Source organism: Desmodus rotundus, chromosome 1, assembly GCF_022682495.2.
Source record: "Desmodus rotundus isolate HL8 chromosome 1, HLdesRot8A.1, whole genome shotgun sequence".
In the NCBI taxonomy this organism is placed as follows: Eukaryota; Metazoa; Chordata; class Mammalia; order Chiroptera; family Phyllostomidae; genus Desmodus; species Desmodus rotundus.
In genome coordinates, this window is record NC_071387.1 from 160,848,523 (window position 1) to 160,869,776 (window position 21,254).

General features: G+C 37.7%; 1 protein-coding gene across 7 annotated transcripts in view; it reads right to left on the reverse strand.

Annotated features, from left to right (window-relative positions):
- The window catches only part of ATG10 (autophagy related 10), a 227,089-nt gene that overhangs the window by 177,641 nt on the left and 28,194 nt on the right, over window positions 1-21,254 (reverse strand). For 4 of the 7 annotated variants that reach the window (XM_053912117.2, XM_053912125.2, XM_053912120.2 and 1 more), the window contains exon 3: window positions 8,730-8,837. The exons of the other annotated variants lie outside the window; for them this stretch is intronic. In XM_053912117.2, the coding sequence (XP_053768092.1) occupies window positions 8,730-8,837 (108 nt within the window). The remainder of the gene's footprint in view (window positions 1-8,729; window positions 8,838-21,254) is intronic. 7 annotated transcript variants of the gene reach the window in all.

Sequence of the window (21,254 nt, forward strand, 5' to 3'; positions counted from 1 at the left end):
CAGAGAGTATAAGAAAATGGGCATACTCATATACTTTTTGATAAGAGTTTAAGTTGCTACAGTATGGAGGGAAATTTTGTTCATGTTCTCATTCATTTATTCAATAAATATTGTATTAGCACTTATTTCATGCAATGTGTCATATGAACCCCTAGGAATACAGCAGTGACCAAAACAAACAGAAGTTCTTGCCCTCCTGGAGCTTGCATTCTGGAGGACCTGGGCAGGGCAGAGAAGATAACAAATAACTACCAGGTCCAGCACAAATAATGCCTTTTTTATTACAAAAGCTTTTATTACAAAATCATAAACATGTAATTCTGTAACATAACAATATCACATTCAAGCATACCATATGGCATTTTAGGTGAAATGTTCAAATTCAAATTGTCAATTTTTACAACCATATTATTACCCTACCAACCATACTCAGGCAGGCCTTACTTCTGCCAGACCCTGTAGAGCAGGTGGTTTTAAATGTAATAAAAATAAGGTAAGGGGCATTGGAAGTGATAGGGTTAGGAAGATGCCATTTTACATGGGTAGGGGGGCAGATAGGACTTCTTTGATAAGGTGAGTAAAGATCGGAAAGAAGTAAGGGAACAAGTCAGAAAGCTAGGGGAAGAATGGGAAGTGCCAAGGTCCCATGGCAGAAACAGCAGGGATAGTACAGTTGAAGCTGAGTTGAAGGAGCTGAAGAATGATATTAAGATAAGATTAGAGAGGAAAGGGGACAAGAATTGTTTAGGTCTGGAAGTTATGGTCAAAGCTTTGCATTTTACTCAGACTAAAACTGGAAGCCACTGGAGGGTTATGAGCCACAGAATTATATGACTGTACTCACATTCTTTAAATTATATTTTGTTTATGCTATTACAGTTGCCCGCCCCCCCACCCCCGCACTCCCTCAGGCAATCCCCACACCGTTGTCCATGTCCATGGGTCATGCATATAAGTTCTTTGGCTACATTAATCCCTATGCTGTACTTTACATCCCCGTGACTCTTCTGTAACTACCAATTTGTACTTTTAATCCCTTCACCTTTTTTGCCCATCCCCTTGACTCCCATCCCATGTGGCAACCATCAAAACATTCTCTGTATCTATGATTCTGTTTCTGTTCTGCTTGTTCATTTATTTTTTTTCAGATTCAATTTTTGATAGATATGTATTTGTTGCCATTTTGTTGTTTATATTTTTGATCTTCTTCTTAAAGAAGACCTTTTAACATTTCATATAATACCGGTTTGGTGGTGATGAACTCCTTTACTTTTTCTTGTCTGGGAAGCTCTTTATCTGCCCTTCAATTCTAAATGATAGCTTTTCCGAGTAAAGTAGCCTTGGTTGTAGGTCCTTGCTTTTCATCATACTGACTATTTTTTGCCACTTCCTTCTAGCCTACAGAGTTTGTTTGAGAAATCAGCTGACAGTCTTATGGGAACTAACCTGTACGTAACTAACTGCCTTTCTCTTGCTGCTATTAAGATTTTCTCTTAGTCTTTAACCTTTGGCACTTCAATTATGATGTGTCTTGGTGTGGGCCTCTTTGGGGTCATCTTGTGTGGGACTCTGTGATTCCTGCACTTGAATGTCTATTTCCTTCACCAAGTTAGGGAAGGTTTCTGTCATTTTTTCAAATAGGTTTTTGATTTCTTGTTCTCTCTTCTCCTTCCAGTACCCGCATGATGCAAATGTTGGTATGCTTGAAGTTGTCCCAGAGGCCACTTACATTATCCTCATTTTTTTAATTCTTTTTCTTTCTTGCTGTTCTGATTGGTTGTTTTTTGCTTCCTTATATTCCAAATTGCTGATTTGATTCTTGCCTTTATCTACTCTACTGTTGATTCTCGAAAAATTTTTATTTCAATTAGTGTATCCTTCTATCTGATTGGATCTTTTTTATGCTGTTGAGGTCCTCACTAAGTTCCTTGAGCATCCTTATACCCACTGTTTTGAACTCTGCATCTGATAGATTGCTTATCTCCATTTTGTTTAGTTCTTTTTCTGGAGTGTTGATCTGTTCTTTCATTTGGGCCATGCTCCTTTGTTTCCTCATTTGGCAGCCCCCTGTGTTTGTTTCTGTGTATTATGTAGAGCTGCTATGTCCCCAAGGGTAGGTAGAGTGGCCTAATGTAGTAAGTGTCTTGTAGGGTCCAGGGGCACCACCTGCCTATTACCCAATCTGGCTACTCAACACATGCCTGCCATGTACACCCTCCTCTTGTAGTTGAGACTTGATTGCTATTGGCACATCTAGAGTTAGCACCTCCTGTGTTCTGTCCAGGGTCACATTATCTACAAAGCAATCCGTAGATTGCTTCTACTTGTGCTTGGCTTGGAGGTGCCTGGGCAAGGCTAAGCTTTGAACCAAGGTGAGCTGCTGCTAGTGCAGGGCCAGGGGCAACTTATTAAGAAGCACAGGGCTTGCTGAAGCCAGATGCTGCCTATTTGAGAGAATTTAGGAAAATCTGAAGCATAGGCCAAGATAAGTTAATCATATGAAAAACCACTGGAAACAGCTTGGATGGGTCCAAAAGTTGGGTAGGGCAGAGACTCAGGGAATCATCAGAGTGGGGCAAACAGTGATAGCCAGGTTAATGGAGTTTCAGAAAGCGCACCAGCCTGGCAGTTCTGTGGCTCTGTTGGGCGGAGGGCTCAGAAAAGGAACAATGGCCTCTGCCAGCACTTCTGTCTGAGCGAAAGCTGCCCAGCTCTCACCCTGAGGCCTGATGATTCAGTTCCTCCCTGTACATATCTGAGGCCTTTCAATCTGCTGCCCCCACACTGGAACTCAGAGGGAGTGAGTCCAAGCAGCCTGTACACAGGCTCTTTAAGAGGAACTGCCTATGACTCTAGAAGTTTCTGTCTTCCACAGCCTCAGTCCCCACTGGTTTTTACAGCCAGGTGTTATGGAGAGTTATGTCCTGGCATTGGAGCTCTGGACTAGGGGTCCTGATGTGGGGTTGGGACCCCTAACTCCTGAGACATCCCTCCCAATTTTTATCTGCCACATGTGAGTGTGGGACCAGCCTGTTCTGCATCTCTACCCATCCAACCAGTCTCAATATGGTTTCTTCTTTAATTCCATACTTCAATTCCATTCAGCCTGATTTCTGACAGTTCTGAATGATGGTTGTTCTATAGTTTAGTTGTAATTTTGAAGTGATTGCACAAGGAGGCGAGCCATGTTTACCTACTCTGCCATCTTGACTGGAGTCTCCCTCACATTTTTAAAAGATCAATTTAGCTGCAGTTTACAGACGAGATTCTAAGTGAGCACTAATTAGGAAGCTATAGCAATAAGCCAGGCAAGAAATGATGGCAGCTTGGGCTAACATGGTGCAGTAGAGATGGTGAGAAGTAGTTAATTATGACTATGTTTTGAAGGTAGAGTAAATAGGATGTACTAAAGGATTAAACGTGGGATGCAAGAGAAAGAGAAGAGTCAAGGGGATCTCCAGGTTCCTGTCCTGAGATATGAAAGTGTTGGGTTGAGGGTTAAGTAAAAATGAGTTAAATATGCCTCATAGACATTCAAATGGAATGTCAATTAAGTTCCTGGATATAAAAGCCTACAGTTAGGGACATGATAGGTGCTGAAATTACAAAGCCAAGAATCATCAGGGAATGTATAGTATTTACAGCCAAGGAGCTGGATAAGATCTCCTAGGGAGTGAATCTAATTAGCAAAAAAAAGCAGTCCAAAGATCGAGGCCTAGGGCACTCCAGTGTTGAGCTGTTGGGAAATGAGAAGGAACCAGCAGAGGAAGCCAGGGAGTGATCATAAGGTAGAAGGAAACCAAGAGGTCAGTGTCCCCAATACCAAGCAAAGAATATTTCAAGAAGGGAGTGATAATGTGCCAATTTTGCAGTATCTGTCAAAAATGTAAGGTAAGCACGCTCTCTCATTCAGCAATTCTATTTTGAACTACCTACTCTACAGAAATATATAAGTATACACAAAAATTACATTGCCTGAATATTTATTAAAGTATTTATAATAGCAAATTAAATGCCTATCAAAAGAGAATTGTTTAAATTATGGTACGTCTGAACAAGGGATAAAATGTAACAATGAAAAAAAACCTGGAAGAGGTAAGTTACTGATATAAAGTGACCTTTGAATATTATGTTTTAAAAACTACCTGAAGAATAATCATATGGAATGACTTATTCCAGATATATGGAAAAAGAAAACATATGTACTATATGTTACCTGCAGAGCAGGCAGGCTCATGTGTGAGAGAAAGCATGAGCTCCAAATCAGACTTCCTGGGGTATAAATTTGGCTTGTCACCTTGGACAAGTTTCTTAACTTCTCCTGGCCTTCTTTCCCCTTCCATAAAGCCCTCAAAGGTAGGTTCTAAGGATTAAATGAATTAATATACAAAAAAACCTCAGTTTCTTCTTGCTGGTACATAGCAATCAGTAAGTATGAAATATTAATAATGTCTTAATAGTGTGGATTATAATATATAACAACTGCACATATAAGTGCGTAACAAGAATTTTTGAACGTTATTCCCCAAACTGTTAACACTGGTTTTTCAGAGAACTTTGGACTGGGAGCTGGCAGAGAGCAAAAGGCAGCTGAACGGGATATAAACACTTTACCATATATACGCATCTGTAACACTTGAATTCTTAACTACAAACTAATGCAAATTTTACACAAGTATATGTGCATTTCTTATACAATTTTTAAGCTATTTTTAACTGAGAAGGGAATAGTAAGTTTATGAATCTTGATGGCTATTTTTAAAGATTTCTAATCAATAATCTATGGTTTAGCTGACACCAAGAAAATAAGTCAAAGGATTGGGATAATATGAAGCAGACAATATAATATTTCCTAACCATTTCCAAGAAAGTTAGTTACACAAACATGTGACAATAAAAAGAGAAAAGACAGAAAAGAAGAGCCTGAATAAAATGAAATAAAGGGAAAAGAATAAAATTGAGCACAAATTCATAGACTTTGAGTCTAATCATTCAGGCAAATCAAAAATCCTATCTGTCACCCTGACCAGTGTGTCAGTTGGTCGAGCGTCATCCAGCAAACCAAAGGGTCACTGGTTCAATTCCCAGTCAGGGCACATGCCTAGGTTGTAGGCCAGGTCCCCATTTGGGGCACATGTGAGAGGCAACCAATTGATGTTTCCCTCACCCATAGATTTTTCCTTCCCTCTCTTTTGCCCTCCCTTCCTCTATCTCTAAAAATTAGTAAATAATTTTTTTTAATTCTAACACCCCTGAAGAAGCAGTCACCCAGCATCTCCTGACACATTTTCAGTGACATAGACAGCATGTGTTAGTAGTCAGTTACATCTTGTATTAACCAAATATAGTCCTTCATTGTTCCTACGTGTCTCATCTGATGCAACACAGAATTAAGTCTCTTTCTTCACCAAGACTGACTTTTGGCTACACATCCTGGCCCTAGTGCCTTGTCTGAGCAGGCCCAGCCCTACCCCGTGTGGGCAGAGAGGCCATTCCAAGTAGCAGGCTGCTCCATTACTCCGAACCTAAGGCAAACACAGCTAAGATTCTTTCTACACAGAGATGCCAACAGGTAGAATGTTTAACACAATGTGGTTGTACAACTGCATGGCTTCTGACACTGACTAAATTCTGCTTAAAGAAACAACAGGCATTTGTAGGAGACAAATGCTACAGTGTGCTCTAGGCAGACTCAATTTAACTCTTTTATGCATAACCCCAGGTCTTTCTTTCATCACCTCTTTCTTTCTTTCTTTGTCTTCAGGACAAATCCTTCAACCAGCTCCTCCCCAGACCTTCCCAAGGTGGAGCTCACTACTCCATGTATGGCTCTCTGCCTCTAATTACTATTTACTGTATTTGCATGTGTTTTGTTCTCATTATAATGTCATTAGTATTCGAGGGAGCCCAGTTGCCAGGGCAACAGGAGTGGTGAATGCAAGGCATAGCCTTTAATGAAAACTAAACCCTACTTCGTTTATTTCCCACTGTGTTTTTTGGCTCACTTCACTTACATGGTCATAAGAATGGAAATATCCTGCAGTGACCCCTTCTTATATGGTGCTGCTCCAAGGTCTTGAGAACCTATGTGTGTTCTCCTGAACACTAAAAACACTTTTTATTTTTCATACTAACCTTCATAATTTCCTTTGATAACAATAAATTCCCCTTCTGATCAACACTGCTCGCTCAGCACAGTCCTATGAATATCTAACATAGTCTAGTTTTCTCTAGATTAAATATTCTTAGCTTTTTTCAAATTTGATTCAGTTTATGTAGTCCTTACTAACCTAATTGCCTAACCCCGAAGACATTCTAAATTATTTGGCTGAGATCAAACTCACTGCTTCTACACCATCATGCCAATCTGATAACCTTCTCAAAGGAATTAAGAGATCAGTTTGACAGGACTTCTTTTTAGCCAACCTACAAAGGTATGTTTATCAAAGTTGGGTACAATAATAATAATGACTTATCAGGTGATCAAATCAAGACTTAATTTTAAAAAACCCTCAGTCGCAACAGTCAAAAATAAGATGATATTCAGCATGAAAAAAAAAATCCTAAAATTAGGCTTAAAAATCCAAGTATACAAGTACTGGAGTTCTTGCTTAACAGTAATATACACTTTTAATCCACAAGAGCACTAGATGCCTTCAGGTTCTATAGGAGTCAAAGTGTGACAGGCTGTCAAATAGGGATTTCTTAGAACTCAGTTTGTAACTGTTACACATGCAGGATAAGGTAAGGAGAGCAAGGCCAACAGTACTACAGAGCCGTTTAAGAAAACAACTAATGACCACAGTAATCTGTGACATTCTGGTACTGCCGTCACTCACAAGATGAGGGAAGACAGAATCAACGGGGCAACAACTAAATAAGGCAACCTAAGGAGACAGAGGCCAAGAGGAAGTAAGCGCTCACTTCAGATGGAGCGGATTTGGAGAAGACCAGTGAGAATGCTACTGGACAATGAAATCAGCTGCAATGATGGGACTGTTCTTTATGCTGTCCAAAATAAGTGGGCAGTCGCTGCTTGAAACGGGGCTAGTGCAATTAGGGCAACAAATTTTTATTTTATTTAATTTTACTTAATTTAAATTTCAATTTGAATAAGCCACATGTGACTACTGGCCACCATACTATAAGAGTATAGCTATATAAATGGCTTGCTGCTACAGAGTAAAAGGTTCCTAAAACATTTTGAGATCAGACTATATTCTTTAGCTTCCCCTCAAACAAGCAACTGCAGTGAGGCCCAGCAACATCCAAGGCACAGTCCAGGCGTAGGCCCTACTATGTGTAGCATTTTTGTAGGCCACGCCCTCCAGAGGGGAAGGCCCAGTATGCCTTGGGACCAGGGGTGGGAGTTGAGAAGGAGGTGGGTGGTTAGTATTAGCAGGGATTTGAAAAGCAGTATGGCATAGAGTCAAGTGCACAGACTGCCTAAATTCATATTCCAGCTCTGCCATAACTAATGAGTGCGACCTCAGGTACCTCATCTGGAAAGTGGGGATAACAATGACAACTATTAGCAACCAGTGTGAACATAAACTCAGTTAATACATACAAAACACTTAGGATAGAACCTGACACTAAATAATTATTAGTGAGTGTTTTTTCCAAAAATAGGTTTCTCCTACAAGAGTAAACTTACTTTGATCAACCCCCATGAGTGAGCCAGAGAAGACTATGAGAGTCTACTTTTCCTCTCAGGACTTTATTCCTCTATATAACATTTATATGACACCTGAACAGCTATTTGGCTTAACCCAAGTCAGTCCAGTCCATCATCCTGCTGCCCCCTATCCATCCCACTACTGCTGCCCTTATCCCCCACATCAGTAAGATATAAGACACAGCAGACTCTGCCCCATCACACATACTCAGTTGGTAAATTTATTTCCTGAAACTCAACCCTCTCCCAGTCCTCGCTATGACTCCCTTCTCTGAAATTTCTTAGGGAATTTCGAACCTGTCACAGTGAACATTCTTGCCTCAGCTTTCCAAATTGTCAATCCACTGCTTCTTAACCCTTTTCACAGCATGCCACACGTAATAATGCATAGTCGAGCAGTACAATGGAGTGCAGTGGAGGGGATTTGGTGGTGTTTATATATAACTTTGTTTAAAAAAACCTTAATACACTTTCTTAGTATTATATAATCTTTTCAGTTAATCCTCATTCCTATGCCCACGCTCAGACTAATCTTTCTGTTTATATACAGAAGAGTATTTATTACTTTTATCCAAATGATAGAGACTCCTTTCTCATCACTAATCAGAATATGGATAATTTAAATCTATATCTCAAAAGTCCCAGAATATCTATTATCAAATAGATATTACTTTAGTACTTTCATTGACAAACGTAATGTGAAAATTTCTTGTGAGAGTACAAATAAATTGTGAATACAACCGAAATCATGCATTTCAAGACAATCATGCAGCTTTTCTTAAATATACAAGTTGTTGCTCTACTTGTCTTAATAATAATTCTTTGCTATTCAAATGGTGACATAGACTAAATACCTAAAGTGAGTATTTTTTAACCCCACATCTCCAAGTTCCAATTTTTGCCTTGAATCCATAAATTTCATCAGTGTATGTGAATACATGATCATGAGGTCCTGGTAATTTTCTACTAGGTTCATTCATTCACCTAATTATGCCATGTTTTCAAGCCAATAAGTACCTTTCAACAAATCTTCAAGGCAAGAATTATTTACCAAAAAAGGCTCTAATTCTCCTAGATCATAAACTTTTGACGGGCCTCTATGGCCCTTCAGTGTGACGCAGCAGAAAGTCGTATTCCAATCCCAATTCTGCACAGGAAGCTGAAAAACAGATGTGAGTGAAACAGCCTCGGTTATATTAGATTCTCCGTTTAGTAGATATATCAGACTATGTGTAACTCATACACAAGCAAAGTTTTACCCAACAGAGTTTCTCTGTGAATAAAACAGCGTATTATTTGAAACTCAGTGTTTCCACAACTCTTCATGTGCAGCCGTTCCACATTCTTGTCATTGCAGTCACTCCGTCAGCGTGCAGATCCAAGCATGCACCTCTTTGTTTCGAAGTTTGACTGTACCACCTTCAATATTTCATCCCCAGTCACTTGTTTTGATATTTCTTTACAGTGAACTGATATTATTCCCAGCATTTCTTTTTAGGAATTCTAACTGTGCTGGGATTTGGCAGTTTCTGACATGAGTACATTCATCAATCTGAAATAAACTCCTGCTTGATACAATAACAATCTGGATTATCTGACATATCAATATATTTACAAGGATTATTTGCGAGTGCCATTTTTTCCATCTCTTTTGCTTTACTGGCCTCTAGATTGGCTGGTAAAATGAAGGCTTCCGTCCTTATGTGAGACAGTTTGGCTTCAGTTTTTAATGCTGTGACCTTGTAACTGTCTGTTTAACTTAATCTAAATAAACTGAAAAAGCTCATTGTTGGAACCAATCTCGAAAAGAGCTTTGGTTTTTTTCTGTTGCTTTTACAAAACTTTGAAAATGTTCCAGTCTTTTCCTGCACAGGATGAGTCTTTGTGGTGAGGTGCCAGTGTAGTTCGCTCGGTACCTTGTCTTCATCTGATAACTTTTCCTGCCAGTAAGGCTATTTTAGGCTGAGAGAAAAAAAGTTACTGAGGGCACATTTCCAAGTTTGAAATAATTCTCATTTCATTACCTAACTAGTCACTTCAATTTTTTTGTTATACTGTGTTTTTCTGTAAAACTGATGGCTTTCCAGCTTTAATGAAAAGTTATCCATTAAGATAAAAAATGGAGTATGATAACTATAAAATTTAAATCTTTTTAAAATAGAAATAACTAGTAGAACCCACAGGCTTTTAAAACTACACAATATCTGCCCTGGCTGGTGTGGCTCAGTGGATTGAGCACCAGCCTGAGAATCAAAGGGTCACTGGTTCAATTCCCAGTCAGGGCACATGCTTGGGTTGCAGGCCAGGTCCCCAGTAGGGGGCACATGAGAGGCAACTACACATTGATGTTTCTCTCCCTATCTTTCTCCCTCCCTTCCCCACTCTCTAAAAAATAAATAAATAAAATCTTTTAAAAAAACTATATAAAATCTGCGTACAGAAATGGGAAATCTTCTGTGGTCACTGAAATATTTTAAAATAAGTTTCATGAAAATTAAAATAATTAATCATTGATTCTGTTGCTTATTCCAAAAAGTAAAACTTTGAAATAGCCACAAAATATATATAATGTATAAACTGGTATATGATTAAAATATTTTGACAAATTTATTTTCTGAAGTTAGAAAGTCTTTTAATGAGTCAACTTCATTAAATTATCTTCAATTATTACTTGATGTCTGAAATATATATTTTTTAATTTTCAAAAACAAGTAATTAACTATAGAATTCTATCAATCATATGACTTTGGCTAACTGTTAATACAAAAGCAAAAATTAAGTACAAAAATTGATAAGTAACAAAAATCAATGTTTTGTTTCATAACACTTAATATCAGAAAATGGTAATAAAAGTAATAAAAATAATCATACATGAGTTCTAAGTCAGGAAAATGATAAAATGATAATAATGAAAATAGCAAACAAAATTGAAATTAAAATACAAATATTTTACATGCATTAAAAAACAAAAGTTTAAAAGCTAAAAGCAACCCAAATATCCATCAACAGATGAATAAATATTTTATATATATATATATAAACACACACACGCACGCGTGCACACACACACAAGGGAATATTATTCACCCTTAAAAAGGGAGAAAAATTCTGACACATGCTACGACATGGATAAACCTTAAAGACATTATGCTGAGTGAAACACACCAGTTAGAAAAAGGTAAGTATTATATGACTCCACTTCTATAAGGTACCTAGAGTAGTCAAGGTCATAGAAACAGAAAGTGAAAGGTGGTTGCCTGGGGTTTGGGGTAAGGGGGTAAGGAAGTTGTGTCATGGTTGAAGAGTTTCAGTTTACTAAGATAAAAACATTCTGGAGAAAGATGGTAGTGATGTTTGCATAGTAATGCGAATATACTTAATACTACTGAACTGTACTGCTGAACTGAACCACTTAAAAATGAGTTAATATGGTAAACTTTATCATGTATTTTTTATCATTATTTTTAACTTTAATTCAAATGGTTAACATGGTACATTTTATGTTATTTTTATTTTTACACAATTTTAAAAATTAAAAAAACTTACTGATGACAAGATATCACAAGTGTGCAATCAGGCATGCTGGGATAGTTCAAGGTCCAAAGTCAAGGGTAGATGCTAAGCGATATGGCTACTACAGAGAACGTCTTCACCATAGGTGCCACACCTAAAACTTTTTGGACCAAAATAAATAGTAAATTTAAGAGTTTACATAGGGAGCAATTAAAATAATGCTAACATAGCATGTCCACTACTACATATTCCTCAGTGGCTGTTCAGAACACTGGTAATGAACCATGACCATTAGTGTCTTGAACTCACCTGTAGCCTGTTTACGGCACAGCAATTCAACATGGCATAGCAAGTAGGAAGCTCTGATACGGTATGCAACTTCCAGCTTTCTCCCTGATAAGTTTCTTTCTCTCTCTCAAGCTTAGAATGTTCTTGGACAATCCTGTGGGTGGATCTCATCCTAGCTCAACACGGGCTTGGGACCTCTGCTTCTTGAATGTTACGCACAGTGTATCTCCCCTTTGCCACACTCCACCCTCATGAGCAGAACTTATAGCATTGCTACAAAAAAGCTAAAGCATCATAAGCAGCCGTAACAGGAGCAGTATCCTGAACAAGGTGAATTATACAACCTTCTAACTCCAAACCTCTATTTCTATGAGTCGTGAACATTGTTAGGACTCAAGGTTACATAATACATAAATCTCAATTTCATATTCTGATTGCTGGTCTAAGTATCAGCAATGAATAAAATGCATACCAAAGAGGCATGCCTTGCAGTGATTTGCAGAGCACTAAGACACCTAGGTACAACTGAGATGTGAACGAAACTTGTCATCGATGCACTCCCCTTTCTACCTCGGCTTCAATGTCAGGGCCTATATAATGTCCGGTGGTGGTCCAAGTTCCTAATGCCACAGTGTACATAACTTAGCTTTCTCTTTTCCTCCCTTTCCTCTAACTAAAACCTGCCCTAATTTTTAAAAATCTCAGTTTGGCAATAGCCACCTCCACTTGGATACAAATTTTGGTCAGGCTTTCTGATTTTCTTACGAGAATGTCAACTCCCACTCGGTGGTCACTTGAGCATATGGGCCTGCCTTTAATGGGAAACACAGAATATCTCCATTTCAGGTTCTACGATCCAAATCCTTAGTTCATTATATATAATGATCTTTTCTTTTTATTCAAGGTTTAATATCTAATGTTATATATTGGGGCAAAGGGACATAAATCAACATTTGAATATCTCATCCTAGACCAAATGCTTTTCCAACCATCTGTGGTGAAAGATCAGGATTTTTATTTCCAATCTGTTATACACATACTTTTGTCAAAAAACACTAAAAATGAATTACTAGAAAAAAATGAAATAAAAAATTCAAAGCATACAAAATACTAGCCCCCAACTTAAAAAAAACTAAAGAAACTTATTTTTTTTAGAGCAGTTTTAGGTTCACAGTGAAGTTGAAAGGAAAGTACAGAGATTTCCCATATACCGCCTGCCCTCCAATATGCGTAGACTTTTCCCCATTACCAGTATCAATTTTTAAATTACATTTGACAGATGTAAAATTACTGTCAAATTACTTACAAGTTTCTTAGTATTCATTTCCAATTTTTGTGCTTATTTCCTTGCACTGGTTCCAATGTAGGACCAGACCACACTTTGAGTAGTACTGCCTCTCTCATTTCAACACAAATATCCACCTCCACCCTGTCATCAGAGTCAGCCCTCTCCATAAAGAAGCAGGAAGACAGAGAATGGCATATGCTCTGGTAAGTGAAAAAGTCACTTGGGGTACATACACATCTGCCATGTATAGATTTCTAAGTCTGATCCTTTTTCATAAGCTATTCACCAATCTAATACAGGTTTATGAGAGTAACAGGATCCAGGAGTCTCATATATGCCCTTCACTTTGAAACCTCTCATTTTTTTTTTAACGATAGTTAAAACCCCTATTCTGGTTCTTGATTATTTACATAATAAAGATCCATTTAAATGCACACAAACTACACCCTCCTGAAGCCAGCAGGAGGTGAACGCGAAGATCTGAGAACAAACTTCTCTGTATGTGTGCAAAGCACGTCTCTCTTGTGCAATCGCTTTACAAATAAGAAATAAACACTAGGTTTATAAGACTTGGAAGAAAAGGTTTATGGCTTTGACTGTTTTCCATTACTGGAAAATTTACATGCTGAAAAGTAGCAAAAACCAGTGCAAAAGAATAAACAGTGCGTGCACTTCAAGGGCTTGTTTCTTTCAAGAATCAGGAGTAAAATTGGGTTTTATTAGCTGTTTCATTAAGTTTTGCTTTGAAGAAAAACAAACAGTGAAAACATATGTGCAACATCTGATGAAAAAGGATTTTATTCTAAACAGTCTCTGTACAAAACTCATTAATGTAACATTAAATGTGAAGACTTGTCTAGAAATTTAAGGGTAATTTTACTCAGTTTATTTATAATTTCTGACACAGTTTGTTTAACATATTCTAATCTTTAAATCACCATGTATACTAAACTAATACATTAAATCTGTCTTTTCAATTGCATTTTGCAATAAATATCTATAGCAGCTGTTAAAGGCAATTAGTATATGAAGTTTGTATCAAATTTAACACCTAATATAGTAAGATAATACAGCTGGATATCGATAACTTGGAAAATTAATGAAAACAGCTCAGTTCTTTTTAATGAAACGCCTAACTGTAAATGTTTTCTTTACACCACAAGTACACATTTTTAGAAAAATCTAAATATGTGTGCCATTATAACCCCATATCTCAAATATAAGCATAGAACATACTATGCAAAGTACTAAATAAAAGTAAACATTTTTTTCCTTAGAGCAAATTGAGACATGCTGGATATTCATCATACACCCACTGGAAGAATTCACTCAACTGCAATTTTTCCATTTCAAGGCTAGATGTTGATAAGAAGCAACTAAAGTTTATTAGTGGGGAAAAATACATATGTTCCAGTTCCATTGTGTTGGCTACATAATAGTGCAGGCCTCTGGAATGGAGCAGATTAAACTGCAGCTTCTGTGTGGATGAATTCAATATTAAACTACAGGTTAGGATTTAAGATGGTAGTTTTTGGAAGCAGACACACCTTGATTTCAATCTTGACCCTGCCTCTTACACAAAGACTATAACTTTGGACAAGTCACTTTATCTCTCTAAGCCTATATGCCTCATCTGAAGTAGAAGTGGTAACAGCAAACTCATAGGGATATTGTGTAGACTAAATTAAATGAAATATTATATGTAAATAACAGCACGGTGATAGTACTTTCATTTGGACTTTCCTTTTTAAAAAATTACTCATTTTAATCACAGAAATATAGCACACAGCTTAAAAAGTCAAATAGCACTAAAATAGATATATATACCACAAATCAGCAGCCCCTTTCTTAGCCCTTTCCATACTCTGGTCAGCCTGCCCAGAGGTAACCACTAGCAACTTGCCTTATTATACTTCCTGGCATTCATCTCCAAACTACATACATTTTATGTATACAGGTTTCTCCTGATACATCAAATTTAGATATTACCTATTTAGTTATTATATAGATGATATATATTCCAATTCAGTGTGACCCTCAAATTAAAACACCAGGATCATTAAAAAATGATGTCTGTTAAATCATACATTGGGAAGAATATGCAGAAGAAACAGTTTCTCTCTTAAGAATGAATGTATATAATCCAAATCAGTTGTAACCTTTTTGATTCTGGGGTCTCTACTCCTCAGCGTATAAAAAGGAAATGATTTTATTTTTTCTAATACATACACTTAACTCTCCCGTGTGGAATCTCCTTTCCCACCTGGAAAATATGGCAGACCAATTGCACTAACAACCCCAATGTTTCACACTTCCCTGTACCCTTGCCCTTTGGTAGTATTTTCCCACACTGACTCTGAGCTTGGCCCCCAAGAAAAACTCAAGTGGAGGTCCAAAAAAGTGCTTCAGTGTTTCTACTTTCTTCTCTTGGACCCTCACCACCAGCATGAGAAACAGCTCAGGCTAGCCTGCTGGAACGTGGCACCAAGCCAAGTCATCCCAACTGAAGCCATCTTAGTCCAGCCAGCTCCCCAACATTCTTGAGGTGATTGTAGATGCAGAATCAAGTGCCACAGACATCATCTGAGCCTGTCACAGATCAGCAGAATGGGTCCAGCCAATTTGTTGGCTTCTGAGAAATAATAAATGGTTGTTTCAAACCATGAAGTTTTGTAACGGTTTATTATGCAGCAATAACTAACTGTACCTTAAACAGCAACTTGATTCCAGCCTATAACTTTCAGATCCTATCAGTTACTAGAACTTTATCCTTTAGAAAATTAAGACTCATTATTATATTTGTTATTTTGAAGACTTTAGACTCAAAATCAATTTGAAATGAAGCATGGTCTTGCTCAGAGAAACTTCTGATCCCTCACTACTTCTCCCAGGAGCCACGGCTTGAGAACTGAAAGTAGGAAGGAGGGTCAACCCCTTGCTTAACCCCTTGCTTATGCAATCACAGTCTTCTCATTTGCTGCTGCTTCTATGGCTCACACTGATTAGGGGTGAATGTCCCTGCATCTGGCGGGCATGTAGCTGTTAGCTCCCTCATGGGGTGATCTCATGGGTTCTTCAGAGGGTCCTACAGTGAGACCACCCCCTGGAATATTTCCCTGGTCTACACAGTCACCATCCACCATCCACCACTGCTGAGTCCCATTACCTCTTGGCTGACAGCTCCTTGAACAGGACAGTGGGAAAATACGTCAAGCCCAGCTACTCTCAGAAGTGATTATATCATATAGATTAAATGGTGTCCTCTGCCCCCCACCATCACTCTCAACTTTATCTAGCCCTGCTCCAACAGAAAAGGGCAGATCAGCAAGTCCATGGCTAAGCAAATGCTCAATTAAGCAATGAAATGACCTACCTGCCTACTTGCAGGCACCCCATACTCTTTACAATTGGTTCTTTGGAGAAGGAAGGGAGGCTTTGGGAGGGGAGGGAATCATTTCTCATGACTAACTCTGCATTTTTCTGTTGAGTTTTCTTTTCATTTTGGAGTGGGATGGAGGATCCCAGCCCTTCAAGAATGGTTCCTCAGAACAGTCTCTGCAGACAGGTTTCTGGCCCCAGTGGCTACTAGATTATTCATAGCAATCCAAATAAAGAAAATTGGTTACTTAGAGTCTTTGTCTCCAGCTTGGGGCTTTAGCTGAAATTCTGGAACAAGATAAAAAGGTCCCACTCAACACCCTGTTACATGGTTATTTTAAAACCTAAAGTATGCATTAAATTCTACTGTACAGCATATCATTATAGAAAAATTCCATTTTTACAGAAATACCAGTTTTATTTAAAAGACTGCTCTAAAAAGGTAATTTGAATGATCCTTATTAACCTTTCATGTAAATTTTATATTGTTTTCACAAATCCTAGCTCATCAATTAAGGGATAGAAGAGGAATACTGTTTTTTTAAATTTTTCTCATATTTTTCAAATAAATCTTTTTGTCCAATAAAATTCTCCAGATAAGTTATTAATTTTTTTCTGAAAAATCAGATAGTCAAGTACTCATGTAACAAATATTTATGTACCTACTCTATACCAAGTGATATTCTAGTAGCTTTGGGAATATCAACAAACAAAACAGAAATACCTGTCTTCATGGACTGCGCAGGATAAAAGAGACATTAAAAAATAAACATAATAAATAAGTAAATTACAGAGAATCTTAAAGATGACTACTAGAATGAGAAAAATAAAAAGTAGCACTGGATTAGGGGAATCAGAAGTACCAGGAATAAGGCTAATACACAGAGGGACCAGGTTGTTTGAACTACTGAATAGGGTGGTCAGGAAGACCTCAACAGGAAGGTGACATAAGAGCAAACACATGAAGGATGTGGGAAGAAGAGGAGTTCCTCATATCTGAAAGAAGACTGTTCTAGACAGCAGGGAGGCCAGCCAATTCAGAGTCCTCCCCTACCCCCAGCAGGAGTGTTTATCTGGTATGCTTGAGGAACAGTAAGGCAGTCAGTGGGCCCGGTCCGCTGTGAATGAAAGGAAGGACAATTGAAAGTGAAGTAAGAGCTGATGGTGGTTGCACCAGGGTGGTAGCAAGGAAAATGATGAGAAATGGCCTGACTCTGGATATTGTAAGGTGGAGGAAACAGGACATCTGAATAGACTGGGTATGGGAAGGTGAGGGAAATAGAGAAGTTAAGGATAACTCTGGTAGCTTGAGCAACTGGAAAAATGGAGTTGCAGTCTATTGAGAGGAGAAGGTTAATTTGGATAAAGTTGCATGAGCAACTTTGGGAGAAGGGAGATTAGTTTAATTTTGGATTTGTTGACTTTAGGATCAAAGTGGGGACATCAAAGTAGAAATGTCAAGTAAGAACTTGACATTATGAATGTGGAATTCAAGAGAGAAGTCTGGGCAGGGGATGTACAATTGGGAGTAATTGCCATTTGATGGAATTTAAATGGATGACATCCATGGTCCTGAGAATAGCTAGAGAAGAGAATAAGACAGGAGATCTGGGCATGAATATTATGAGTTTATGAAAAAAAATAATAAAGCAAAGGAGACTGAAAAGGAATGAAGAGTAAAATAGGAGGTAAACCAAGAGAAGGAAGGCACCAAATGAAGGAAGTATATCAACTAGGAAAAAATGGGTAATCCTGTCAAACACTACTAAAAGATCAAAGAAGTTCCCAGTGAACTTGGCAGCAATGAACTTAGAGGTTACTGATGGCATTACATAAAAATATTGCACCCAATGGGTCATTCCACTAAAAAGGAATTTTCTTATTTAATGAAAATTCTTCTAAAACAAATAGGTTTTCAAACATTACTCAATGACCCACTTATTTCAAACAATATATTATACAATGAAATGAAATACAATAAAATGTATTTATATAAATAAGAAACCTGGCAAAACTCCTTGAAGTTTATATGATTTTAATTCAATTAAGCTAGCACATATAAAGGGTTTACTATGCTAAATGCCAAGATATAGAAACAAGAATATAGAAGCAAAAATCCCTGCAGTCAAGGAGCTTTCAGACCACTATGGGGAATCAGGCAAGTACACAATCACCACATAGAATTGTGCAGTCAAGTTTACGGACATACAGAGGAGGAGCATTTCAGCCAAACTTGGGGTCAGGGTTGCCTATATGAAGGACATGATGCTTAAATTTAATCTTGAAAAAATATGTAGTGATTATGGGCAAAAGACTTAACCATACAAATCACCAATGAAGATTCCAACTAACTAATAAATATATTAAAAGGTGTACAAATGAACTAGCTTTCAGGAAAATGCAAGTTAAAATCATCATGCGGCCTCAATAGGGAGGGCTGTAAATGCTTCTCTCTAAAAAACCACCAATTTCAGGGATCTGGCAATCTACCAAAGTCAAGAAACACTTATTCATGAAACACTGTTGAAATCAGGGTAAAAACAGTGGGAGTCTGTGGCTCTCCTGTCTGGGGTTGCTGCCATCCCATCTTGGTGGTCAGGGCGGGTACTCTCCCTGGACCACAGGCTGGGACAGCTTCATGGCCAGAGATGCTCAATTTATCTGGAGCCCAGGGGGAAAATATGCTGTCCAGCAGCATCACCAGTAGCAAATTTGAGGAAGCCATCTCTGTTGGGCCAAGCAACGGAGCAGCAACAAAACCAGAAAGGTAATAGGGAGATCCTGGAAGCGAGAAATCCACAGAGAGGCTTGAACTCTGCAACAACCCTGGCTGCCTTCCACTCACAATGTTTAGGGGAAACTATGCTGTCCTCATGTCCTGGGCTCATGGGGGAGCTGAACACAGGCACAGAGGACATGGCAGAAAGAAGGCAAGGCAGGCTAAAAGAAATCTACCTGAACTTTGAATGTAAATAATGAAATTTGAGAGTGAAAAATGGAATTAATACATTAAATACAGTTACATTATTTTACCCATTCACTTTGGCAGTATTGATACACTGAGTTGTTGGAAGTAAATTATTTCAAAGGCAAAAATATTAAATATCTACTTAAATTTTTTATCTCTATGTACACAACATGCTAGATAGATTCTTTGCTAAAATTTAGTGACAATTTTAAGATTTACTAAAAAAAAATTGAAATTTGCCACAAGTTTCTTAGGTATAATGTTGATTTACATGAGTAACAAATAAATCATCTGTTGGTTGGAAATACTTAATTTTTCCTTAACTTGTATTCTTTTTCCTTTAACTTATTTTAAAAATTTACATATCCCTGAATTAATAATCCTTTTTATGGAGGCTGTGAGCATGTTACTGCTATTAGTTTTTGTGTAATGCTGCATTTGTTTAAACCATCTACTGTGAGTTAATGAAATATCATTTCTGGGGCCAAATGCCACTAGATAAAGATTAAATATATTGCATTCATATACTCTCTTGATTAGACTAAAGTAGTTTGTTTGGGGGTTTTTTAGTTTATCCTTGGAGATTAGGAGAAAAATGCACTGAGAGTAGCATGCTGTGTTTTTGTAATAAACACTGAATCATATTCAGTTACATTAAATTTTTCATTCATTATTTATTGTGTGTTATGATATGATTTGTCACTTAAGCATATGCAAACTTAAGCAATCAGTACAGAAGAACAGGTTGTGTCACTTGTGAATTAAATATTTTTAATGTCATTTTTAAAGATTATCAAGAGTATCAGAAAAAGAAGAGCTATAATACTTTATAAATTTATAAATTAAAATTTAAATAATGATAGCAATTGTGTATTTTTAACAATTAAAAGCACATTCCTGCCTAACCGTGACATTTGGGTTCACTAAACAGGCTGGCAGGCTGTATTTCAAAAAGCCTTGTAGGAAGTTGTCTTTCTGCTGGTGAGAATATCAAGCCCAAGACCTGACCCTCAGGTTCGGATAGATTGGAATGGAACTGTCTCTCAAACAAAGATCCACATCAAGCAATGTCAAAGGATATGTCTATATAAATATCTAGACATCTATATAGAATCCAATTACCAAATTATGAATTTATAACTGTAAATACGATTTTCTTTTTTCACTTATTATATATATATATGTTATTTTTATTGATGTTTAAATACACTCGTCTCCATTTTCCCACCAACACTTTCCCCTGCCCTACCCATTCTCACCTCCCACCCTCAATCCTACCCCACTTTGGCTTTGTCCATGGGTCCTTTATACATGTTCATTTACAACCATTTCCCTTCTTTCCCACATTATTTCCCTCCCCACTCCACTCTGGTTACTGTCAGTTTGTTTTTAATTTCAATGTCTCTGGTTATATTTTGCTTGTGTGTTTGTTTTGTTAATTAGGTTCCACTTATAGGTGAGATCATATGGTATTTGTCTTTCACCGCCTGGCTTACTTCACTTAGCATAATGCTCTCCAGTTCCATCCATGTAGTTCTGAAAATTAGGAGCTCCTTCTGTCTTTCTGCTGCGTAGCATTCCATTCTGTAAATGTGCCACAGTTTATTGATCCACTCATTTACTCATGGGCACTTAGGTTGCTTCCAACACTTGGCTATTGTAAATTGTGCTGCTGTGAACATTGGGGTGCATTGGTTCTTTTGAATTAGTGTTTTAGGACTCTTAGGGTATAATCCCAGCAGTGGAATTGCTGGGTCAAAAGGTAGTTCCATTTTTAGTTTCTTGAGGAAATCCCATATCATTTTCCACAGTGGCTACACCAGTCTGCATTCCCACCAACAGTGCACTAGGGTTCCCTTTTCTCCACAACCTCTCCACACTTGTTGCTTGTTGATTTCTTTATGATGGCCATTCTGACTGGTGTGAAGTTGTATCTCATTGTGGTTTTAGTTTGCATCTCTCTGATGGCTAGCGATGCTGAGCATCCTTTCATATATGTCTCTGGACCCTCTGTATGTCATCCTTGGAGAAGTTCAGGTCCTTTGCCCATTTTTTAATTGGAATGTTTGTCTTCCTGGTATGGAGTCATGTGAGTTCATTATATATTTTGGACATCAAACCCTTGTCCAAGATATCATTGG